The sequence below is a fragment of the Amblyomma mixtum genome, chromosome 5 (assembly GCF_055824585.1).
Source record: "Amblyomma mixtum isolate Tamu chromosome 5, ASM5582458v1, whole genome shotgun sequence".
In the NCBI taxonomy this organism is placed as follows: domain Eukaryota; kingdom Metazoa; phylum Arthropoda; class Arachnida; order Ixodida; family Ixodidae; genus Amblyomma; species Amblyomma mixtum.
The window spans coordinates 19748089-19771967 of NC_143016.1; the positions used below are offsets into that span (position 1 = coordinate 19748089).

Sequence of the window (23879 nt, forward strand, 5' to 3'; positions counted from 1 at the left end):
TCCTCGTCTTAACGTTTTTCAAAGCTAAACTGTGAATCGAGCGCGCCCGCACCCACGCAGTGGCGGCCGCTGTGCGACAGCTCGAACCCTCTGGGGCAGGTGCACTCGAAGGCGCCCTCGGAGTTGCGGCAGCTGCCTTCCTGGCACATGTCGTGGTCGCACTCGTTGATGTCTGCGCAGAAAAAAAGAGGGTGTGAAAAAAGCGAAAAAGGCCTAAATGCTGCAAATGGGTGCAGCGGCTCGACTCCGCTGGTTAGTCGAACCATCGCTTCCCGACAGGCAAGCGAAGGATTGCTTGTGTCTCACCGACGCAGCTGCGCCCGTCGGGGCTGAGCTCGTAGCCCTTCTGGCATTCGCACTGGAAGCTGCCGATGGTGTTCCGGCAGCGGCCGTTGTGGCAGATGCGGTACTGAGTCCGGCACTCGTCCACGTCTGTCGTGAGGGAAGTGTAAGGGACATGTACTTTCATTTTACTTAGAACTGATTTAGCCACAGATAAGAGCAGCTTCACGAGGCACCTGTTTTTCTTTTTTTTTTCAGGCAAAGAGTCAGTGTTTCCAAAGTTGTAGAGGTAGCCCTCTTTATCTTCGCATGTTTGGTGAGGTAACCTACAACCAACTCACCGGTGCAGTCGTTGTTGGGAGACAGCTGGAAGCCGGGATTGCAGACGCAACGATAGGAACCCGGAGAATTCTCGCAGATTCCGTTAGCGCAGATTCCAGGTCCCCGTGTGCACTCGTCGTAATCTGCGACAGAGGTACATTACGGCATCACGAAACATGCAAGAATGTACTGCGGCGTTTAAAAACCGTCACTATTCCCCGATTTAATAAACGCACTGCAGCGCATTGCTTCGTCTGCATGGCAATGAAAAGTGTCATGACTTTTGGCGGAGGCATGACCGCTGGATCCGTTTCGTAATATATGGGGATCCTATTGCTATAAGGCTCATAATTATAAGCCAAACGAAAGCGTAATAGAATCACTGCACACAGAAAATATTGCGTCGTCAATGTCGACTAGTGTCCTCCCGTGAACGCAGGTAGCGTAGCGTATTTCATGCTGTGACATGCCATATAAATGAAGCGTGTCGCGCCATGGGACTGATATACTGTAATGCGGTCGCACACCGGCTGCAATTTCCGTAGCGATCAGTGCCATACACGGTATAGCCGGCGAAAGTGGACAAAATAAATAACACGTGGGATATGTGTCAACCATGCCTGTAGTTTGAATGATTAATATTTGAGTTGTAATTAATATCACAGTCGTACCCAAGAACGTTTTGGATCACTGTGCAGGCAGGTATACACCTTCGTGTATTAACTTTTTTTTTGTTTTAGTTCGAAAGCACCACTTCACGAGGTGTAATCGGCTCACCGAGTTTGTGTGAAGCTTGACCTTGAAGGTAACTTTGACAAAACTATGCATAGCAACAGCCCGCGCAGAAATAAAACAAATATTGCTGTGTCTGGGTTTCGAACCCGCGGCGACGCGAACAGATCAGCATCGCTGGACACTGCACGAGGGCACTGTGCTACCGCCGATCACGCCTCCTGTTAAACTGCAACACACTCTCGCGCTGTACATTGCACTTTGACGTCTTCATCAACCTCCCCATCTGCGGCGCGAACACATCAGATCAGCTTAACCTCGATCAGAGCTTAACCTGAGTCTAATATCGTCGCCAGACGTGCCGACGACTCAGCAAAGCAATGATATGAGCCAGTCAGGCTAAGCACATGCTTTCGCACATCTACTCAGTTTAACTACGTTAAAACCCTACAACTTTTTGAGTAAGAGTTTTTGGTACCATTCAAATAAACTGACATCTGAGCGAATAAACGTTTCCTCCTACCAACACAGGTGTCTCCAGTAGGGGTGGCATAGTAGCCTGGGTTGCAGGTGCATTGGAAACTGCCGTCCAAGTTGACACAAACTCCGTTCTGGCAGATGCCTGGCTTCTCGGAACACTCGTCCACATCTGGAATGACAGACGTTTCTTTTCATCATCAAATTCTAGACTACTCGTGTCTCGGTAGATCTCAGCAAGGAAAGAGAGCTTTCTTGATATACAGCTCAGGACAAGGAAACGTTCAGAAAACCACAACAAGATCTCTCCGCTACCGAAGCTACTTGGGGAAGGCATAAACGTCCGGGAATGCAGCATGCGCACTTTCGGCTTTCCTGACAACGTCCATAAGTTTTAAGGCTCCCGGCTTGGCTAGATAACAGCAGCACATAATGACGTATGTAAATGTTCTGACCGTCATTAATGGGCATTGCTTGCTGGATGATTTATGAATAGGCGTATTGCGGCGGTTTCTACAGGACGTTTGTTTCGGACACATATAGCATAGAAGAGGCGAACGAAATGCTAAAAGCATGAGTTCCGAGCGAATAGGATGGACACGCAGACAGTAAACAAGGAAGAAGAATTTGGGCAAGCGGAAAGTTGGGCAAGTTGAATAACGTTCATGATGTAAAAAATAGCGCACAGGGAACACAAGGGACGGAAAGTAAACGACGCAGACAAGCGCTAACTCGCAACTGAGGTTTATTGCTGACGCGCGCAATATAAGGTAGTCACTTTAAAAGCATAAAACAAAAACAACCACAAACAGTCCCTCCTCGAAAGACCAAGTCAGAGGAAAAAATTGAAATTGAAGCATCAGGCGCCACTCATCGCTGTGGAAGATCAGTCAAAAAACCGTTATCAAAAAAGGAATTCAATGCAACGCTGAGGCTAAAAAATCGATTTCACAGTCTGCCAAGTTAACAGAGGGCTCACTGATACACGGATTCCGACATTTCCTAATATGGTATGCCTCCATTATCTCGCGTACGCGCTGATCACGATGTCTGAAAAGTATGACGGTACTAGAAAAAATCGGTTTGCAAATTTTCCCCTTCTGCTCTTCTTTTTTGCTACATTCCCGGCAATGCTCATGAAGTTAGCGCTTGTCTGCGTCGTTTACTTTCCGTCCCTTGTGTTCCCTGTGCGCTATTTTTTACATCATGAAGAATTTGGGGAAAATTAGTGAAGGAGCCCCATGTGCGACCGCCGCAGTTGAGAAGAACCACCGGGAGAAAATCTTTGTCCAGCTGCAGGCATAATTCAACTCTGCGCCGACGTAAGCATTACGGGCGACCCATTTCCGTGATCTTGCGTCCACCAAAGACACTGCGTGCGACTGTTCTCACTTGTATAATAGTACACATTTTAATCAATTAAAGGAGATGAGATTTCTCATAGAAGTTTCATGCAGCTTTTGTATTCGTTACTGGTGCTCAAAGAGCCAAAGGAAAAGAACCACTCAACCTCGGATCCATAAAGCGAGCAATGTCGGTACTGACCTTGACAGTCGCGGCCGCTCGCCGATAGCTTGTAGCCGTCCGGACACTGACACTTGTAACTTCCAGCGGTGTTCACACAGGAGGCCGTTCCACCGCATAGTCCACGCGTTGTTTGGCACTCGTTAACATCTGCGTAGTCATTGGACGGAACCAATGTAATAAGTTAAGAAACATCTTGCGATGTCGAAGTTAACGCTTGGGACGGAGAGTAACGAGGACAAAAGTCGTTGTGGCAACAGAAGTTCGCAAAACAGAGACAGAGATAACCGGGCTGATTCCAGTTTTTTAGCTCGTCTCATTAGACGCCGATGTTTTCGCGTTTTTCGAGAATGCGAAAGCACTGAAAAAAAAAAAGATAATAGGAATACCTTTAGGGTGTGATAGTTTGTACGTGGGACTTCATAACTCAATATTGTACGAGTTCAAATGGGGCAACCTGATCTCGCGCAAATGTACGTATTATTTCGACTGGCAACAGCGCTTGGTTAGGTGTACAGACACAAATTTTTTGAGGTGTCAGTTTTTTGCCTTAAAAATTGCCTGCGGATCTAGTAATCATGAGAACAAGCTTAAAACACCAGTGCACAGCGTGAATAATTAATTACGAACTATTTTGTACTGACAGTTGCGATTTCGGTTGGCGTCAGCGCTTGACGTCACGGGCGACCGGCCAACCTGGGCTACCACATTCCTAATGACGTCGACGTCGCCAGAAAGCAGTGGTTGATCCTGTCAGCAACCACTGTGTTCGTTGAGGTCACAATAACTTGGGCAAGTGCACCTTGACGTCACTCGGTGCGAATCGAAATGCGGAGCGCCTCCTCGGACGACATTCTGAATCAATTTAAATCCTGTCCCACTTGACGCCTATGACTGAAACTTGATAGAACGCCCATGAAACAAAACCATATCATTTGTTAGCGTTAGAAATTTTGTATGTGTACCCATTTAACAGGAAAAAAAAAACGTTTATACTATCGCAACTGTTCCTGTAATTAGTCCACGCTGGCCGTGGCATACTTCTGTGCTCGTGGTGTTAGGAAATCTGTAGCGCCTACGTCTCTAACTAAAACCTGAATCGCTCGTAGTCAAGTTCGTCCTGGCTTCTGAAGTGTAGTGTCTGGCAGTAAAAGTCCTTGCTGCGAGGGACGAACTTATGGGACGAAGTGTGGGATGGGAGCCAGTCTTGGAGTTTTTGGAGTTGTTTTATTATTACAATTCGATCGATAAAAGTGCACCCTCTTTCACATGCAAGCACCTACTTTACGAGACGAACTGCTTCTCGAGCATACCAGTCGGAACTACGGAAGCCTTACCTCTAAACAGCCTCGCGATATCAGTAACAGCGCACAAAACCAGACGAACGGCGGCCGACCAGTGCTTCTTACCAAGCCTGCGATTGAACAGATGCTTTACGATCACAAAAGGTAGCCACGCAAAGTCTTCATGACACAATACGCTGATTGTCTTGCTACATATATTGTTCTTTAATATCGACTGGCGGAATTAGTGAGGAGAGCTGGCCGCTCGAGACCATCGCACGCGATGCCCGCGGGGATAAGTAGTCCGTGCTCTCACCTTCGCACATGAGCAGCTGCTCGTTGTACGTGTACCCGTCGTAGCACTGGCAGTGGAAGCTGCCCACGGTGTTGGTGCAGTGGCCGTTCTGGCAGGCCATGCCCTGGCACTCGTCAACGTCTGCACATTGGGAGCGAGACGCACGTTAATCTACGCCGCTATTCTGCGTCGGGTTGAACTGGATAGTCGAACATTCGCGTGCTTACCATCCACTTCCAAGGTGATCGGATTCATGATGGTTCCTACCATGCTGGCGGCGCACAGCTTGGCGTATTGCGCTGCGTCACGGCACACAAGAAAAATTTGGTTATGGGGTTGTTATGGGGTTATGGGGTTGTTATGGGGTTATGGGGCCTAATGATGGACAAGCAACTAAGACCATCACCTGACAAACACAAGAATAAATGTGCGCGTTTATTTTATACTAAAATGTGCTAAATAAATTTTAAAAAACACCTTAGTTCACTTGACATGCTTGCATCTTCGTGCGGGAGATGGGGCCTGTGCTTTGTCTTGTGAGCGCAATCTATACTTCATGTCACGAGCTGTTTGCAGCATTGTGAAGGCTGCGGTGGTCTGAGCCAATTAAAACAGCCTGCGCTGCCCGCTGATTGGTTGCCGTCTCAGTGCGCATGCGCAGACGACGATCATGCAGACGATGCCGCAGTGCCCAACGCTACTGTTAGCTGCGCTGTTGGCCAAAGACTCTATAGTCCTTACGAAAACATGTGACATCTGGCACACTTTTGTCATGCAGCTCGGATAACGAGGACCTCTCTCAAGCTTTTCTTCTTTCATGCTCGGCCGACTCGGCGGACGCCATGGTTACGGATCGCGGCGCACCACTTTGCACCAAGCCTTCGCAGTGCTGTATTCGTGCGCGAACTTTCTCTATCTACGATTTTAACCGCTGAATGAAGCACTCGCTGTATACTTTCAAAACGCCATCCTGAAGTACCTTTTCAATTACTACAATAATTGTATGGAAAATAGTTACAACACTGCTAAAATATTTCAGGGACTATTTGTTTAGTTCCTCGGCCCTGATTAGAAGAGAGAGCTCTACCCTTCGCAGTGTTGCAAGCAACTTGTGAGATGAAGTATAAATGGTTCGAGCCAGTGAACTCGCTACTCACGCGTGTTGGGCTGAGGGCAGGGTTGGCACTGGTGGCCCCAGGCCTTGCCAATCGAGCAGCAGCAGGTCATCTTGGTCTGGTTGGTCATCATCGCGTGGCTGCACACGGGCGGCTGCCGCAGGTCCACCACGTGGTAGTGCTTGTAGCACAGGTCCTTACGCATGTCTGCGCAGGCACACCTTGATAAACGCCCGCAGTACATGCACACGCACTAGCACTGCCGGGCACGCAGTAACGAGCACTACATTGTGCTCTGTCACGGCTAGTTAGCGATCTGGCGTTACAATGTGCATGCCAGCGCACGCAGAAACAAAACAGTAGGCGCATAAAAATGGGTGTCGCAGCGCGCATATTTGCGTTCTGTACGGCATCTAACGTAGAAAACAACTTAGCGCAGGTGAGGCGAATTAAGGAGAGAAGGAGACACCCAGTGAATCTTGATGTGAAATGAATATGAAGTCCTCGAAGAGTGTGAGCAAAGCGTGAACGTATGTGCGAAGTGATTTTGCTCATCTTTTTCACCTGCAATCAGGTGAATTACTCTCGCAGTATGCTTCAATAAGAAATCGTCACTTACTTCAGCTGCTCTGCATATTTCAAGCGCACACGCATTAGTTACTCTGCGGTGTGCTTGCAACGCAAAGTCGGTTATTTTTGTTTGATTGCTTTTGTTTGTATGAGATTCATGCACGATTGCCGCGCTGCGCGTACAGCTGAGAACGGAACGGGCTGGCGCGACTGAATCTTACCCACACAGGTTTTTCGTCCGGGCACGACTACGTAGCCGGGCGGGCAGTAGCACACATAGCTTCCGTCGCTGTTGTGACAGGTGCCGGGGCCGCAGGCGTCCGGGTAGACCTGACACTCGTCCACATCTGCGCCGGAGAGAGTGCGCCAAGGGAGGGGAAAGAGTTACCACTTTTGAAGTGTGGAATGCACTTTCTGTCATATAGATTATTTACGTTCTTGAGTACTTTGAAGATATTCGCACGCTATATTGCTCCGTGATTGGCTAGCGCTGTTCCTGCTGTGTAATTGGCTAATGTGATGCTCGGCGGTTAGCTAGCGCAGCGGCACGTACCAGTCATAAACATTTTCATCTGAATATCTAATATTTATGGCCAGGTGCGGGATTAACTGAGCTATTCGCACGTAATATCGCCCTTTGATTGGCTGACGCCTTTCTACGCATAGGTGGGAGATGAATTTTTTACCGGTGGGTCCGAAGGTGCACCCAGTTCTTTTGCATTAGCAGTATAATCTTCTTAACAGTACAGTTATCTGATACTGCTGAAACTGCTGTGGAGCAGAAATGAAACCGTGGATCAAGTGCTGTACTAACGAGTTTCTTTCGCGCTATGCAGTTCCAGACAAACCTTCAAACACCGTCTAAAAGTCGGTGACAGACAGTGTGCTCAATGAAACGAGAACACCTTCGCCGAACAGTCGAATGAACGCATTTAGAATCTTAGAGATCTTTATTTGATAATGTTAGGTGTTTGGCCGAGTACATGAGAAGACCTATCCGAATTTCATTTTTGCTTCGTTTCGTTTCTTTTACTGCGACTGCAGTGGGAGGACCATTACGCAAAATCACGGCGTGGGCGCATGAAACCGAAGGCTGCGCTTGTTAGACTTGTTGAGGGGAGACAGCAGCCCTGGCACGACTTTTCTGCTTTCTCTTCCCTGACGAGAGCTGCGCACATTAGTGCTCTTCGAAGTCCACTCACCGACGCAGTTGCGCTGCGTGTCGTCCAGCGTGTAGCCCTCGGGGCAGACGCAGTGGAAGCTGCCGAACGTGTTGGAGCAGCGGCCGTCGTGGCACACGTCCACAAGCTCCTCGCACTCGTCCACGTCTGTGGGAGCAAGCGTGGAACAGAAAGCCACGCGTGAGTGGGTGTGATAGCTTTCAGTGTTTGGTACCGCACTTGTCGCTGTCGAAACTCGGATTCCCATGTTCGCTGCTAGCCAGAACGCGGTAATTGCGGAATCCAGAGAACTCCATTGCCAAGCTTATTCCTGTGCTTTAAGGCAGAAGCGAACATGCACACAGAAAAAAAAAGAAAAGAACAATTGAGATAAAAGTGGCGTTAAAAAAGGGAAAAAGAAGCGCGTAAATTATAGCTGCTTTTATGGTGTCATATGCACTTCAGAGTTTTTGTAGCGCTTGGTACGCACATATACTAACTTCGTGTTTCCGTGGTGGTGTAAATTTAATTGCACTAAAGCCCCGAGAATGCTACTTTCTTGAGAACTGCGCAAATTACCTGTATTCTGAGGTGAAAATGTGCAGCGTTTCTAACATTGGCATTCGCTGCTGTAAGTTTAGCCGAAACTATAGTCGGATACAACTGAAGTCTGCAGTGAAGCTCCGCCCACATTCCTCCATGGAAAAAAAGTAGACCGCTGTTAAAACTTTTTTTTTGTTATCTTAACAAGAAGCTAATAACAAGAAAAAAAATTACAAGCTCTGGAATTTTGATACCTGACTTGTTTAATATAGTGAAACATTAAAAAATTGATTTCATTTACTCTTGTGATTGGCCACCGGAGTAATGCAGTTCGCCGCAGACCGTGACACAGTGTTAGCAACTGCTGTTTTCTAAAGTTGTCTTCTACTATAGAAAGGTGAGTGTGCGGCTCATTCCGAGTACCGTCGGTCCTGACCAGTTGTACCCCGTTAGTGTAAGTCGACAAATGGTCACAGCTCTTCCTTCAGGTGGTAGCTGTGGCGTTGCCATGTACCTTCGAGTGCGACCGTGATCTGGTTTGGTCGGAAGCCGGGACCACCGGGGCACAACTCCTTGTAGGCGGCTGAACAGGAAAAAAAAAAAAAAAGGATGTTATCGTTGTGTCTTAAGATGCAAACTTTACGGCGTTGTTAGAAGAATACACAGGTGTAACAGGAATAAACTAAATTTTACGATAAATGCACGCAGTTGCACAGTCTATTTATTAGTGCGAAAACATTATATGGCTCGTTGGCAACAAACCCGGCGGCGTTGATCAGCAGTAGTGGTCCGAAAACCCTGCAGTGACGTCACCATCATCTCGCATGACGTCAGCAGTAGACCATCAGATAGTGACGTCCACAGCAAAGGAAAGCAAAATTTCTTCCGAAGACGCGGGGAATTGAGCCAAGGACCTTCAGACTGCGAGGCGAAAACGCAAGCCATAAACCACAAAACCGCAAATTTTTTTGGCGAATAAAGTTGAACTTAGTGTATGCGTATCCTTTCGAAAGTATGCTAATGTTTAGCAGTGTCATTAGAAAGGAAAGAATCCTTAATGAACCTCGCAACAGAGCTCACGATGAGACAATGCTTTCGCATTCAAAACACGTAAGTAGTTTTAAGTGGCTTCCGTAGTTGTTTTACGATTAGTTCTCTACACTAATAAAAAGAGTATCCGGTTAATATGCTTCAGATAAAATTGCCTGTATTGCGCAGTCCCATGATGCTGTCCTCATCGAAATGCTACAGTTCTTACATGCCACGTCACGAACTGCTGACAGTCTGAAAAGAAGCATGGCCTCATCCTGCAAACACTGTGAGAAAAGCACTACAAACGTTTTCTACAAGAAAGTGTTATTGTTCACAGTAGGGTCATAGTTTTTGCTTTTATGTCACTGAAATAATACTTTTTCAGCATTTAAACTCTTAATCTCAACTGCTTCGAAGCTATTCTCTCTGTAACGATAGATGGATACCAAGGGACGGAGGGGTGGAGGACAATAAAAACATTTATTATTCAGATTTATGGGGCTTTCCCGAGACCGAGGTTGATTGAGGAGGCATATGTGCGCTCTAAAAAGAGATCAGTGGGAAATGTGCCGAGATGGTCTCGCGTATACTCTCTGGCCGACCAGCGCACATTTATAGCGAAGTGCTAATTCGAACTTGAACTCCGCTCCGATTGCTACTGATGAATCGCCATTTGGCAGCCTTGTAGCACAGCTGCTGTCTTTGTTTTCTTGATGTGGCAGCGTCGAAATCAGTAAATGGGTGCTTCGTCCGCGCTTTTCGTCATTAGTTCCCTATTAAGCCGAGTTATATACCCTACTTTCTCTCCTCATGTGAGACTGCCTTTAATAAGTACGCATCGGCCACAGGAATACACAGAGCGAGTAGCGATTTTTCTGCTTGAAAAGGGTGTAGGGCGTGTAATTCATGATCGCATCGCTCATTGGGCGGGGTCAGTTGCACACACAGGAGCTTCTAAACCGCCGGACCTAAATTCAATTGTTTAAGATTCTGTAATAAAGTAAATCTCTTGACTCGACTGGAAAACGACACCAGCGGGTTTTGGAGGAGAATATAGGACACCGCTGCATCTAAGACATATACAAACTGGCACTACTGTCTCCCACTGTCACTGTTTTTTTGAGAATACGACGGTGCAATACTGCTGCAGCTATCGGACACATGGTGTAAGTCCAGTGCTTGGCAAATAGCTCCTTTAACAACACGGTGTGCACTGTGCTCAAAAGCGAAGGACGAGGTGAGGAGGCAAGTAATGTTGTCTTTTTTGTCGTTTCGTTTGCGCTGCTGATTACAGTATTCGCCATGTTGTCGCTAACATGTGCACAACAAGGTCGCCAACGTAGGCTAACACGGGCCCATCTTTGGCACACACGCACTGGAGTTCTTGGGCGGGCAGATGTCGCAGGCGCGGCCCCACGCGGCTCCCACGGTGCAGCAGCAGGTTGGGCGGGACATGGGCTGGTCCATGGGCGACATGCAGATGCCGCGGCCGTCGAAGTTGCCCCGCACATGCCGGTAGCACAGGTCCTTTCGGGAATCTGGGCGCGCGGGGTGCGCATGCTTGAACACGTGCATTTAAGAATGCAGATTTTACGCGATAAGACTGACTGTGCACCTCCACACAAATCCAATAGCACAATTAAGAAATAACAAAAAACGTTATGCTCCACGGCTCACTGCAATGCAGCTATGTAAAGGCTACTCGAAATTATACGAAACATTAAATTGCCTCCATATGTTGCAGAGAGGCAGGCTGGTATTACCACGTTAGATTCCTGACTTGAGAATGAGGACTGATGCGCAAGTTCTTTGTCATTAAAAATGGCCCCATAGAATGGGGAAGAGGCTGTTATTAAAGAGCACTTTATTTTTTTAACGAAAGCTTTCTCTCCCCTTCTGTTTTCTACAAGTTTGGTGGAAGACGCGCACAGTTCTGAAGACGGGGATCACACTGGTTTGTAGTGTGACTTTCTGACTGCGCAGTATCAAACTCAGGAACGCGAAAAAAAGAAACATTAACTGGCACCTACTACCAACTATCTTTATTCGTTCATTCATATGGCAATTTAAAGGCAGCCATCATCACGTGACAAACCCGGACAAACTAATACCACAAGAGGTTACAAGTCTGGTTCGGGCCAATTGGTTCGGGCTAATTGGTCAATGGTCACATTTACCGCGTCCATATGACCACGTTAGTCAACGGTCATATCGACCGCTGACCAATTAGCCCGAACCAGTTTTCGGAACCTGTTAACGCGTCCCGTTCTAGCCCTGTTTACACAAAAAGCTACTCAAAATGTCGCGAGAGCGTTTCGTATATCCTAGGCGTTCTCGGTGACCTTTGCTCAAAGCGCTGGACACATTTCAAGTTATTTTAGTGCGAAAGCACTTCTAGTCGCATTCGCTGGGATAAAGTGGTGCGTCTGTGTGAAGCCTCTGAGTAGCAAGCATAACTGGCTCATCTCACCTCAATCGCGCGATGATTAGGCGGTGGCGTCCATCTACAAATTCAGGCAGTTATGCGCCGTTTCTTGTCTCAAAACCAGCGGCAGGTTAGGCTCCGTTTAGTTTGAGGAAAAGGAAAGGCGCTTAACTGGCTCTTTGGGTCAGTGAGCACCTCATTCGCGCTTTGTGGTACGTGGCGATGGTCTGAACAAATAAAGTTTTTATGTCTTTTCACCTGCAAGAACTGTTTTCGGACAATATTTTGTGCTTAGCAATGCTAAACCGCCAGCCATTTTTCACTCTCATGGTGCTGCGACCTGGCGAGAGGGTCTCGAGCGCAGGCTGCACAAAGCACCATCGCAACCAGTGGTGGCGGTGGAAAACATTTATATACAGATACACTTAAAGAGGTTATGCACGAGCTGGTCCAGAGGGGGTCAGCCCTTACAAGTACTTGGGGGAGGTCCCTAGTTCGGGACCCCAGTGGCGTCGGCCGCCGCCCGGGCTCGCGCGACCAAGGCCCGTTGGGCCTGCAGATCAGAGCAGCGAGCAGGGTCGCCTCCCAGTCCTCCCGGGTTGGGTTGGGGTGAGGGGGATACCGGACAGTACGAGGCAACTTTGTGTGAGGACAGCGATTTGCCATGACTAATGAAACTGTCGCTGACTCACCGACGCAGCCAGTTTTGCTGGGCGTGAGGCTATAGTTGGGAGGACACTGGCAGATGTACGAGCCTGGCGTGTTGACGCAGCGGCCGTGCAGGCACGACTCTAGGCTGGTGCACTCGTCGATGTCTGGAGGGGAAAAAAACGACAAACAGCATGCAAACCGCTTTCGTTTCTTCCTTTAATTTTTACCCCGCTGTAAACTGTGAAATACAGGCTGCAGCGCGGAGAATAGAAAGCACACAGTTCTCTTACCGGTACAGTTGCCGCCCGTCGAGTCTAGCTGGTAACCAGGGTGGCAGATGCAGCGGAACATGCCAAACACGTTCTCACATTCGCCAAAAACGCATATGTTGTCGAACGCCGTACACTCGTCGATATCTGCAGGGGCAGAAAGGAGCAGAGCACGGTGAGCTGCCAGTCTTCACTTAATGGCAGCCAATAAAAAATACGAATAAGAGCGACGTGCACAAAATGAAACGTGCCTCAAAGTGAACAAGCGAACGTTTCTATTTACGTTCTAAAGAAAACCACAGTGCCCAGCGTCTGTGAAATCTAACCGCAACAATGTCTGCGGCTTAAAGTCAACTGGCAAGCAATAAAAAGGGAACCAATTCTGTGCACCCTCAAAGCAAGAGACATGGAATAAGACAGTCATTACTAAATACAAAGAGGATTTGTGCACGCAATCAAGATCGCAGCGCTTCCAAGCGGCCTCTTACCAACACACGCTCTTTCGTTGTCCTCAGGAGCAAATCCCATGGCGCACTCGCAACGGTAGCTGCCCGCGTGGTTGATGCACTGGCCGTTCTCGCACAGTGACGTCGTGCTGCTGCACTCGTCGAGGTCTGCGAAGCGAGCGTCGTGGAAAAGCAGCTTAGTGGCTGGCGCACATGACCGCTCAAATAAGATGACGCTAGAGACAGCGTCATCCAGATACTTGCCATTTTGTAACTGCGCGTGACGTAGCGTCACGTCATAGAACCATTGCATCGACACACACATGGCGTCTAGTACATTACATCCGCGCTGTCATTGGTTCCACTGCAAGCGGCGTCGTATTGCGCATGCGCAACTATCTACGCATATATTTAGTTTATATAGAACACGGTGCATAATTAGGTCTGCGCACTGACCTTGGCATCGGAAGCCGTTGCCGGTGAACCCGCTGTCGCAGACGCACTTGAAGGAGCCATCGGTGTTTATGCACGTGGCATCGGTGTCACAACCTCCGTTCTCCCTGAGGCACTCGTTGACATCTGCGGAGACGGCGTGCGAAATTATTTGAAAGCCGGAGACTGCATGCGGTCGCGACCACAGAGGCGGGCGTTTCAAACATGAAGAAGAAGACAACGAGAAAGGGCGGGGTAAGCAAGAAACTGCAGCACAGGGGTTAGGGGGCTGCACAAGGCGCGGGGGAGAAACAACAGAACTACGGTGCAGTTATGCGCCCTAGAGGGCCCCTTGTACATCTTCACACTGACGATGTGACCGCAGGAGAAGGCTGATGTTTGTTCACGTGCAGAGCGGGTGTTTCGCAATTTACGGCCTCGGGAGCAAAAAGTGTTTAGCTGGAACGAAGACATGCTATAGCGTATCGAAACTGTTACGCAAGTGCCTGCTTGGAACACATTTCGGGCGCACTAGAAATCTTAGGCTTCATTTTGATGTGACTATAAATGATATGGTAAAAAAAAAAAACATCACGGAATTCGTTTTCACGAGAAATAAAAATTGATTTAATGTGGATGCGTTGCCAGGAAAGCCGCTGGGACGAGACTAAGAACATACCGTCTCCGCGTCTTTTTTGCATGACCTCGCAGAAACTAGCTCACCTGCAAACACTGTCCTGAAAACACGTTTTGTACATACGTTTAACATTGTTTGCACACTGCGTGGTCCTGTTTACCAATGCTGTTACTTGAGAATTGCGCGTCTAATGCAGCATCGCTGGGACTTAGCAATCAAGACGTAAGAAAAGGTACCACACAAAGGTCATTACAAGACGTGCTTCGCTAGGAAGAATTAGTTCGAAATGTTGCCTTCTTCAGTTTGTTAGACAAAAAGGAAAAGCGAAGCGAGGAATAGAAAGAAGAAAAAAAAAGGGGGCAGAGCAAATGAAGCCGAGCGTGCAAAAGCGTTGAAAAAGACCGGCACCTCTGCACGTAATGCCGTCTCCTTGAAAACCGTCGCGACAGGCGCACTGGTACGAGCCATCGGTGTTGATGCAGTCGGCGAACTCGCTGCAGTCGTTCTCGCCGCTGGTGCATTCGTTGTCATCTAGAAAGTGAAAGTGAGGTTGCGGCGTGAATCTCAGTGATATCAATGAATTATTAAATTGTGCTTATTTGTTTTCAAATACTGTTAGCCCTCCCCGGCTGTTAAAGGTGGACATTCGACCAATACAACAAAGTGCCAACTCTTTTTCAAAAGTTTCTAGTGAACTAGCTTTATCAAATACTTGTCGGTCAACGCTATTCAATTCTGTACCTGCTTTTGGCAAAAACGAAAATTTATAGACGTCTGCTCTTGGCATGTAGGACACAACTGCAAATGGATGATTAGTACGAGATTACAGTCTCCAGGATGGCCGCAAATACAAGCTGGAGAAGAAGTTTAATTTATTATGATATATGTGTAACAGTGCCTAGCAATTTTTCTGCGAATAGCACATGGCGGTTATTCTGCTCGTGAAAGAAGTGCTGTTACAGACTGCGTTCTTCCGAACCTGTTGCTAATTTCCATGGGACAAGACAAGACAGCATGTAGAACGCATAGAAGGTGCGTAAAGGGTCTCGAAGCTGTTTCCTTGCAAATGGCTTTAAAAAAAAAAGAGAAAAGGTTGCGTGCTCACCTGTGCAGTGCATGTGCCCCTCCTTGACGGAGTAGCCCGGCTGGCAACGGCACACGTAGGATCCCACAGTGTTCTCGCACCTTCCGTACTGGCAAAGGTTCGGATTTCTTTCGCATTCATCGTAGTCTTTAGGAAAGAGGAGAAAAGTTTTGCTGTAAATTTGGGAACGATTTTGTTACTCCACAAATAAATGGAAATGAAACCACGGTCTCAAGTTGCTCTTTTTGATGCCAGATGCTAATCCGTGTCATCCCAAATGCATCTTCATACGATCATGCGCATCTGGCTAGAAAGCATGCGATCAACACCTTCCTCACTGGAGTTAACGTCCTGAAGAGAGAACGTGATGCAGGGAGCTTAACAAAGTTCTTCGGTCAACCTTTTTTTGCTGCCCGTTTTCACGCGCAATGGCACTCTATTTTGAGTAGACGCCATTGGAGAGTCACAGCAGCAGTTTGGTAGCTACAGAAGAATGTGTAGGAGAGGAAACTCATTTGTGCGGGATGGCGGGTGTAGTCTATCAGAAAATGCTACAAGTTAGGTGCCGAAAGTAGTGTATGCACTGGCAGCACCAGATGACGCCATATGCTGTTGTCTCCGGGTGCTTGTGACGCTATGTAGCAGCCCGGGATGAGGGATTTATTTCCCCAAATTTACTTGCTTCTTTTTTCTCTCGTACATATCACCACTATATTGCTTGGCACTCAAGCCTGCTAGCGGAGCGCCGGTTCACCAGTATTGGATATGGATGCTGATGCTCTTGCATGTAAGCAACCGTGTGCGCTCTTGCCTTCGTCATCGTGGAGGAAACGGTTCCCTCACCGATGCATCCCTTTCCGTCGGGCGCCGTCAGCAGTCCGTCCGTGCAGGTGCAGGTGTAGCCGCCCTGCGTGTTGCGGCACCTGCCGCCGCTGCACGAGTCCAGGCCTCGGGCACACTCGTCGATGTCTGCGAGTAGGGACGGCGTACACGGATTACGACAATGCAACGCGAGCGCGAATGGCGCTCATTCAGGGCTGCGAGTGCAAGCTGGGGTAACAGATACGTTGGGATGCCCGAGTAATCTGCGCTCTCACAAAGTACGCCGGCATGGACAGGATAAATATCGCCGTTGATGACTGAAGGTGACCGTTAAGCAAAAGGCCTTGTTTGATTCGGCTGCCAGGATGTCCACCCTGTGTAGTATGACAAATCAGAACTCGCGCAGGCCCTTTAAACATGGCCGTCACGAGTGCATAAAAGTATCCGACAGGATAACGCCGTCTTTTCAAGACAGAAGAGCGCAGTTTGAGGACAATATTTTAGTCACCAACAAATATCCATGTAAGCGGAAAACTTCCCGCCAACGTAAGCGTGCATTTTAGAGCGGAAGCTCTACTCTTCACATGCAAAACCTCGCGGTCATGTCGCTCCGAAGAATGACCTCCAAGCGGCGGAGTGGGGATGCGGCTGTGACGTCATACCACGTGACTGGCCACGCCTCGGCGCAGCTGCGACGCGCGAAGCCGGCGGCGTTAGCTCGCCTTCTTAACTGCATTGAACGATGTGATTCAACGCTCAATTCGCAGTTGCGCTGTACCACGTGACTCGCCGTTCATCTGATGAGATAATAAAAAGCGCGAAGCTTTGGCGTTCGCAGATAGCCTTGGAGGAGTCGTGCTCTGGAACCAGTGTTTCGGCTTTGTACCGCAGACAGCTGATTGAATCTGATGATTCTTATGATCAAGTCTTCGCTTTAATCAAGCAAGAACCAAGTCAGTTGATATGAAATAAAGTTAAACCGCAGCAAACCTTGTCTGGTCATGCTTAATCCAGCTTCCGCTCTGTAAACCGGGTTCAGCCGGGTTAAACCCCAGCCAGCTTTTTCCAGTCATGTCGTTCACGTCACTGCTGTGCGCTTCGCTTTGGCGACTGTACGGCTGGTGTGGAGCACACTGACCTGTGCAGCTGACGCCGTCCGGCAACAGTTCGAATCCTGGCTGGCAGGAGCACAAGTAGCTACCAGGGGTGTTGATGCAGTGCGACTTGCAGTTGCCCCGGTTGATCGCGCACTCGTCGATATCTGTAACGCGCAAACAAAAAGAAACGGTAAGCCGCAGGCCTTTACCGAAACTACCAGGCCTACATGTGTACGGCTCGCGGTTATATAGCCGCGACTATAGAGATAGCAACATGTTCAGTTCGCACCCTAGCCAATGAACAGACCCTGCTCATCATCACTATCGCACAGTACTTTGCCATTAATCAGACAAGCTTCAGAAAATGTTCCTTGTCCAGCACGAATAATTACGTTATCTGGAAAGCTGATGATTCCAACCAAACGGCTGATAATGATGGCTTGACGGTTATTTAAGCGCGTTGATAACATTGACTTTTTAGCAGTATAGCCAATACAATAACGTACGTGACGATGAAGTTTATATTAACTCTCTTGCACAAGTCTGAACGCTCGTTAGGTCATTCTTTTCTATCAGTGCATTTGGGATTTAGGAAGCGGTGTTTGATTACGCGACATCTGTGTTCAAGGAAAGCACTGTTCTAGTAGGTGCACCTTCGCAGCTGGATTGGAGCGAGGTTTGCTTGTAGCCATGGTTGCAGATGCACTGGTAGGCGCCCATCATGTTCTCGCAGACTCCGTTGGAGCAGATCCCACTCGTCCGGCTGCACTCGTCGATGTCTTGGTTCATGCGTTTACAGAGGCATCATATCATCGCTTGACCCGGAAGACGTGGGTTCGATCCCGGTTGTATTTCGATATAGGCGAAATACTAGAGGCTCGTGTACTGCGCGATGTCAGTGCATGTTAACGAACCCTAGGTGGTCTAAATTATCCGGAGCCCTCCGCTACGGTGTCCCTCAAAGCCTTAGTTGCTTTGGGACGTTAAACCTCATAAACCAAACCAAACCAACCATCATATCATCGCTGGCATGCAACTTGAACATTCAGACTTGGTGGCATAAAACACACAAGACCAGTCACTGAGGTTCTTAGATTAGGGAATATAGCTTCAGGTACATTAGCTCACATACCACAATCTTGCTGCCCCTGTCGGAGAACAATCCCTAAACAGTTCAACATAAAAAAAAGCATGAAACTCAGAGGCTGTTCAGAGAAGCGTTTCTCCTTGCATCAAAATTGCGGCCCTTTCCGCGGATGAAAGAAATGGTGGTCAAATGTTTAGGGCAAATGTTTTAATTACGAAGTTCCTGTGCAAGCTGTATAGCTTTAATTTGTAGCCGTATGGCCGCGCTTGGGTGGATGCCAATGAGTAATTAGCTCCTTTATTACGGATGAAAGAAATCCATCCGAAGGACTCTACTTCCAGTTAGAGGGTTATGCACTCGTTCGCCGATCAGCGGATAATCGCGTTCTGCGTTCTCTTATGCTTTGCGTATTGCCTCGAGTTGACGATAAGTGGAATCCAAGTTTTTCAGGTCGATAATATCTGCACCTTATTTGGTAACCTGAGCTGCCTGGGTACTAAAAGAAAACAGAGCGAATCGGACATTAAAAGAAGTAATGGCCAGCCATGCCAAATGGTTACTAGAGGCAAGAACGAAGAGGAAAGATCCTTGTATACAAGGCTGAGGGGTCCCGCTCAGGCGCTTTGTCCGGACAGCTTAAGAGAGGCGAACACAAGCTCAGAGGTGTAATGTGCAGGCGAACTGAGACTGGACTAAGAACACGAGGGCCTATAAGGGGCACGAGCTTTTGAGCAGCAAACCAATAGTTCTTATGTAAGGTACTGTCAAAGCGGTCTTCGTGAGTTACGTTGAGGGCAATGAGAATGCGTTGACGTACCTTTGCAAGCCTTCCCGTTGGGCGTCAGCTCGTGGCCGTCGGGGCAGACGCAGTGGAAGGAGCCGGGCGTGTTCACGCAAGTGCCGCCCCTGCAGAGGCCCCGGTTGCGCGAACACTCGTCCACGTCTGCGCAGAAAACGGTAACAGCGCCTGACTGTCTTAACCTAAATTCCTCACGAGAGTGCGCCGTTTGGACCTTGATTCGACTCGCATCTTTTAGGGCACTTTGCAAGCAGCTGCATGAACTCATAAGCCTGAAAATGCGTGCAGAATGCTGCTGGCTACTTCGGCCGTATGCCGGCCTGTCTGGATGCCTAAACGAAGCAAAGCCTATGAGAAAAGAAACATGGTAAACGACTTACGCAGTGAAAAACGCTGGTGATGTGCAAAGTTGCTCTTCGACAATCATATTGTTGCGAGGAGATTAACTGCTCATTGTCGTTGCTTTCTGCCTCTTTTTTTTATTTCGAAGAGAGTGGCAGCATGAACTGATTATGTTTCACGGCACTTCATTTCTTTAGGGTTTGTGATAGCGTTTAGCGGAAATGCTTATTGTTCAAAGCGAAGCACTTACCGCGGCACGCCTGCATTTTCATGAAGCTTTCAAAGCCGTCGTTGCACTCGCAGAGGAAGGACCCGGCTGTGTTCTTGCACGTGCCGTTGCCGCAGATCTCGTGGGTGATGCTGCACTCGTCGATGTCTTCGCAATAAAACCAGAACGAATCAAATTATACAATAATTCATTCTTGATGTACAGAAGCTTAAAGTGACCACAGTGTACATTAGGTCCACCTAAGGAACTAGCCATGGGGGAGCTGAGGTCAACAGGCATGAAACTTCGATGCCGTACGCACAGTCATCGCCATCATCATAATACCAACAGTATCATCATCATTGTGATGATCAGCTTGACTACGTCCACTGCAGGACAAAGGCCTCTCGCATATCTCTCCAATTATCCCTGCCCTGTTTTATCCCCGTGAACTTAATCTCATCCGGCGACCTCACTTTCTGCCGCCCCCTGCTACGCTTGCTTTCTCTGGGAATCCAGTCCGTTATTCTTAAGTACCAACGGTTATTTTACTTTCGCATTAAATGCCCTACTCAAGCCGATTTCTCATCCTTGATTTCGACTAGTATGTCATCAGACCGCATTTGTTTCCTGACCCACTCTTCACTCTTCCTGTCTCTTAACGTTACATGTATCATTTTCCTTTCCACAGCTCGTTGCATTCTCCTTAAGTTGAACCCTTTTCATTATCCTCCACGTTTCTTCCCCATCATCATCATCATCATCATCAGCCTGACTACACCCACTGCAGGGCAAAGGCCTCTCCCATGTCTCTCCAATTAACCCTGTCTTTTGGCAGTTGGCGCCACTGTATCGCCGCAAACTTCTTAATATCATCCGCCCACCTAACTTTCTGCCGTCCCCTGCTACGTTTGCTTTCTCTTGGAATCCACTCCGTTACCCTTAAGGACCAGCGGTTATCTTGCCTTCGCATTACATGCCCTGCCCAAGCCCATTTCTTCCTCTTGATTTCAACTAAGATGTCATTAACCCGCGTTTGTTCCCTCACCCACTCCGCCCTCTTCCAATCTCTTAACGTTACACCTACCATTTTCCTTTCCATAGCTCGCTGCGTTGTTCTTAACTTGAGCTGAACCCACTTTGTTAGCCTCCACGTTTCTGCCCCATAGGTGAGTACCGGTAGGATACAGCTGTTGTATACTTTTCTCTTCAGGGATATTGGTAAGCTACCGTTCATGATCTGAGAGAACCTGCCATATGCTCTCCACCCCATGCGCTCATTCCCCATAGGTGAGTACCAATAAGATGCTGCTATTATATACTTTTCTCTTGGGGGATATTGGTAAACTGCCGTTAATGATCTGAGAGAACCTGCAAAATGCACTCCACTCCATTCTTATTATTCCAGTTAATGCCCCCTCATGATCCGGATCAGCAGTCACTACCTGCAAAATGCACTCCACTCCATTCTTATTATTCCAGTTAATGCCCCCTCATGATCCTGATCAGCAGTCACTACCTGCCCTAAGTAGACGTATTCGCTTACTACGTCCAGCACCTCGCTACCAAGTGTAAACCGCTGTTTCCTTCCGAGACTGTTGAACATCACTTTATGGTTTCTGCGTATTAATTTTTAGATCCACCGTTCTGATCTGCCTGTCTAACTCACTAATCATGCTTTGCAATTCACCTCCCGAGAACTCCTGAGATAGATACAGTTATGCTCGTATCCGTTACCGTGCGCGTAACAATAATAAAAAACAGCTATCAAGCACAGAACGGCAGTGCGTAACAAGTGCTAAGCCAGCTTCATTAACGCGGCTTATGAAAATGGTGGCTTGCAAAAAAACGTGTGTTTCAAGACGTTATCTTAAAAAGGGCCACTCGCTGGCTTTACCAGATGTGGTCCAGCTCGCCGAATGCTATGCGGCATTTTGCGTTTAGTGCGCAGTGTCGGCAGATGGCACCACTGACCTGTGCAATTGATGCCCTCCTGGTCGAGGGCGAACCCTTGGTTGCAGACGCACGTGAAGCCACCGATAGTGTTCTGGCAGCGACCGTTCTGGCACAGTTCAGGAAAGTAGGCGCACTCGTTAACATCTGCAAGGACCGAACCACCGTTATGACAGCATAGCCGACGCAAGGCCTCAGTTGGCGTCTTGGCTCCTGAATCGTACCAATGAACGCGATGTCGGTGATGCCAATGTCCCTCCCCGAGGGGCCGTAGCCAGGCCCCTTGGGACACAGCTCTCGGTGGGCCTCTGCAAAAGAAGTGAGGTCAATGGAAATCGACGCGCCACTGTAAATACAACGCTGTTGTAAAATGTATTCGGCGAGATATGCTGAATAATCTTGTTTTCATTCATCTTCACAATCCTCCCAGCTGTTTTCATGGCTGCTGGGTGTGTTAACTTGTATTGCTGGAAGTATTCCTGGTAATTATAAATAATGAAGTTCGCGACAGTAAAAGAACAGTTTATTTTGAAAACTGACACCCTCAGTGCCGTCAATCGGTAGTTAGTGTGAAACTATTCTTGGGGAAAAAAAATGACTGTTCATTGCTGTCACAGAAAAAGCCTTTAGAAGCGGCTTTGCTTATTGCCAATGGCAACTAATGTTAACGTTGACCATAAACAGTATAGAGTTTATTGTCAAAAATTTGAGTTGTGCAATGCGTACAAGTTAAGCGGCACGTTGAAATATCGACACCAACTCGAGCTATACTGCTCCTGCAATAGTGGATCGCTCAATATTTTCGATATCGTGCTCCTCGTTTCAAGCGGGAACGTAGAACTAAGGTGTATATCGCGGCCTAAGGCCGGCTCACCAGTTCCGGGTCGGGGGCAGGCCTCGCAGGTGTGTCCCCAGGCCTTGCCCAGGGTGCAGCAGCAGATGGCTTTCGAAAAGAGTCCGTACATACCGCGAGAGCAGCGACCATCCTTGAACGAGGCGTAGCAGATTTCCTCGCGCAAGTCTGCATAGGGTTCAGCGGGAAACGCACAATGAACGCGGTTCGTTTTTCACTCCTGTTGTCGGCTACTCTGTCTTTTCTTTCTTTGTATCAGCCAGATTTGGGTTTCGGTAAAAATAATTAAAACACAGTTTCCTCACCAATGACACCTCGCACTGTTGAGAAAATAAAATTGCCTTTCCTCGGTCACAGAATGAATGAGATATGTCGAAAGACCTTACCTGGAAGACCTAGAGGATTGAGAGTAAAACATATTAGTATGTCAATGAAACGAAGCCTTGCGTGCATTGAATTCGGCCATGACAATTCTGTTTCTCGATGTCATGGCAAGCAAAGTAATGTACTATAAGCGTGTGTACGCGGTGAAAAGAGTACACCATTTGCGTCATAAGCAGGGAGCTCAGCAAAGGCTGTTATTGCCTATTGAAGGCATCCGCTGCTTTGACTGACATTCACGGCAACTAACAAAGCACATTTGAGCTTGTCTTTGAAAGAGAGAGAGACAGAGATTTCAAATCGGGCCATTAAGCCCAATAATTAGAAAAAAATGAAACAAAAGCGGAGAGATTCAACGGAGACGTACCGACGCACCGTGTCCCCGCAGAGTCCAGGGTGAGGCCAGGCGGACAGTTGCACTGGTACGAGCCCAGAGTGTTGACGCAGAGGCCGCCGCCGCGGCAGATTCCCGGGTACAGCTCGCATTCATTGATGTCTGCGCGCGAAAACGGACCGTTCATTCCAGCAGCAAGCGACTGATATAGAGTTCGCTACCTTTCACAAAAAATTGGTAGGCGATCCTTTGTTAGGAACGACTCTAAAATGAATAGATATAGAGAGAACAAGATAGAGAGAAAGGGGGGAAACGAGAACAAAACAGAACTTTCGCGAACTAAATATTTAGGTAATTCATGTCATTGATAAAAGCACAAAAATTTTGGATAGAGACAGGCGGGCGCGAGTTGCACGGGAGTAAATAATGACAGGTTTGGAAAGCGAGGTAATCTCTGCAGGTTTAGAATAAAAAAAAGCGTCTTAGCAGACGTTGTTTGCTGCCTTAACAGTTATATGTGCGCTTACCGCCTTAATGCGAACTGCAGCGTCGGCCTCTTGAGCATTGGAGACAAGGCGCCGCAATTTCACGCGTGAGTGTACTGCAAAAGTTGCTGTCACTCACCTGTGCAGGTGATTCCATCGATAGATGCTTGACCTCGGGGACACTTGTGCGGATCTGAAACGTAACCGAGTTTTTACGCTAGTTCACAAGTCATTTCCAGT

At 48.0% G+C, this 23879-nt stretch overlaps 1 protein-coding gene across 1 annotated transcript in view; it reads right to left on the reverse strand.

The window, feature by feature from the left end:
• The window catches only part of LOC149341442 (fibrillin-1-like), a 100671-nt gene that overhangs the window by 28433 nt on the left and 48359 nt on the right, over window positions 1-23879 (reverse strand). Inside the window, exons 20-47 of the mRNA XM_089543549.1 lie at window positions 23779-23832; window positions 23188-23316; window positions 22461-22607; window positions 21811-21894; window positions 21608-21733; window positions 19676-19801; window positions 19102-19227; window positions 17851-17976; window positions 17239-17361; window positions 16122-16247; window positions 15300-15425; window positions 14603-14725; window positions 13582-13704; window positions 13168-13293; window positions 12701-12826; window positions 12452-12574; window positions 10711-10872; window positions 8817-8885; window positions 7802-7927; window positions 6821-6946; window positions 6072-6236; window positions 5142-5213; window positions 4936-5055; window positions 3358-3486; window positions 1859-1984; window positions 624-746; window positions 307-432; window positions 53-172 (exon numbers count right to left, since the gene is read on the reverse strand). Of these exons, the coding sequence (XP_089399675.1) occupies window positions 53-172; window positions 307-432; window positions 624-746; window positions 1859-1984; window positions 3358-3486; window positions 4936-5055; window positions 5142-5213; window positions 6072-6236; window positions 6821-6946; window positions 7802-7927; window positions 8817-8885; window positions 10711-10872; window positions 12452-12574; window positions 12701-12826; window positions 13168-13293; window positions 13582-13704; window positions 14603-14725; window positions 15300-15425; window positions 16122-16247; window positions 17239-17361; window positions 17851-17976; window positions 19102-19227; window positions 19676-19801; window positions 21608-21733; window positions 21811-21894; window positions 22461-22607; window positions 23188-23316; window positions 23779-23832 (3378 nt within the window). The remainder of the gene's footprint in view (window positions 1-52; window positions 173-306; window positions 433-623; window positions 747-1858; window positions 1985-3357; window positions 3487-4935; window positions 5056-5141; window positions 5214-6071; window positions 6237-6820; window positions 6947-7801; window positions 7928-8816; window positions 8886-10710; window positions 10873-12451; window positions 12575-12700; window positions 12827-13167; window positions 13294-13581; window positions 13705-14602; window positions 14726-15299; window positions 15426-16121; window positions 16248-17238; window positions 17362-17850; window positions 17977-19101; window positions 19228-19675; window positions 19802-21607; window positions 21734-21810; window positions 21895-22460; window positions 22608-23187; window positions 23317-23778; window positions 23833-23879) is intronic.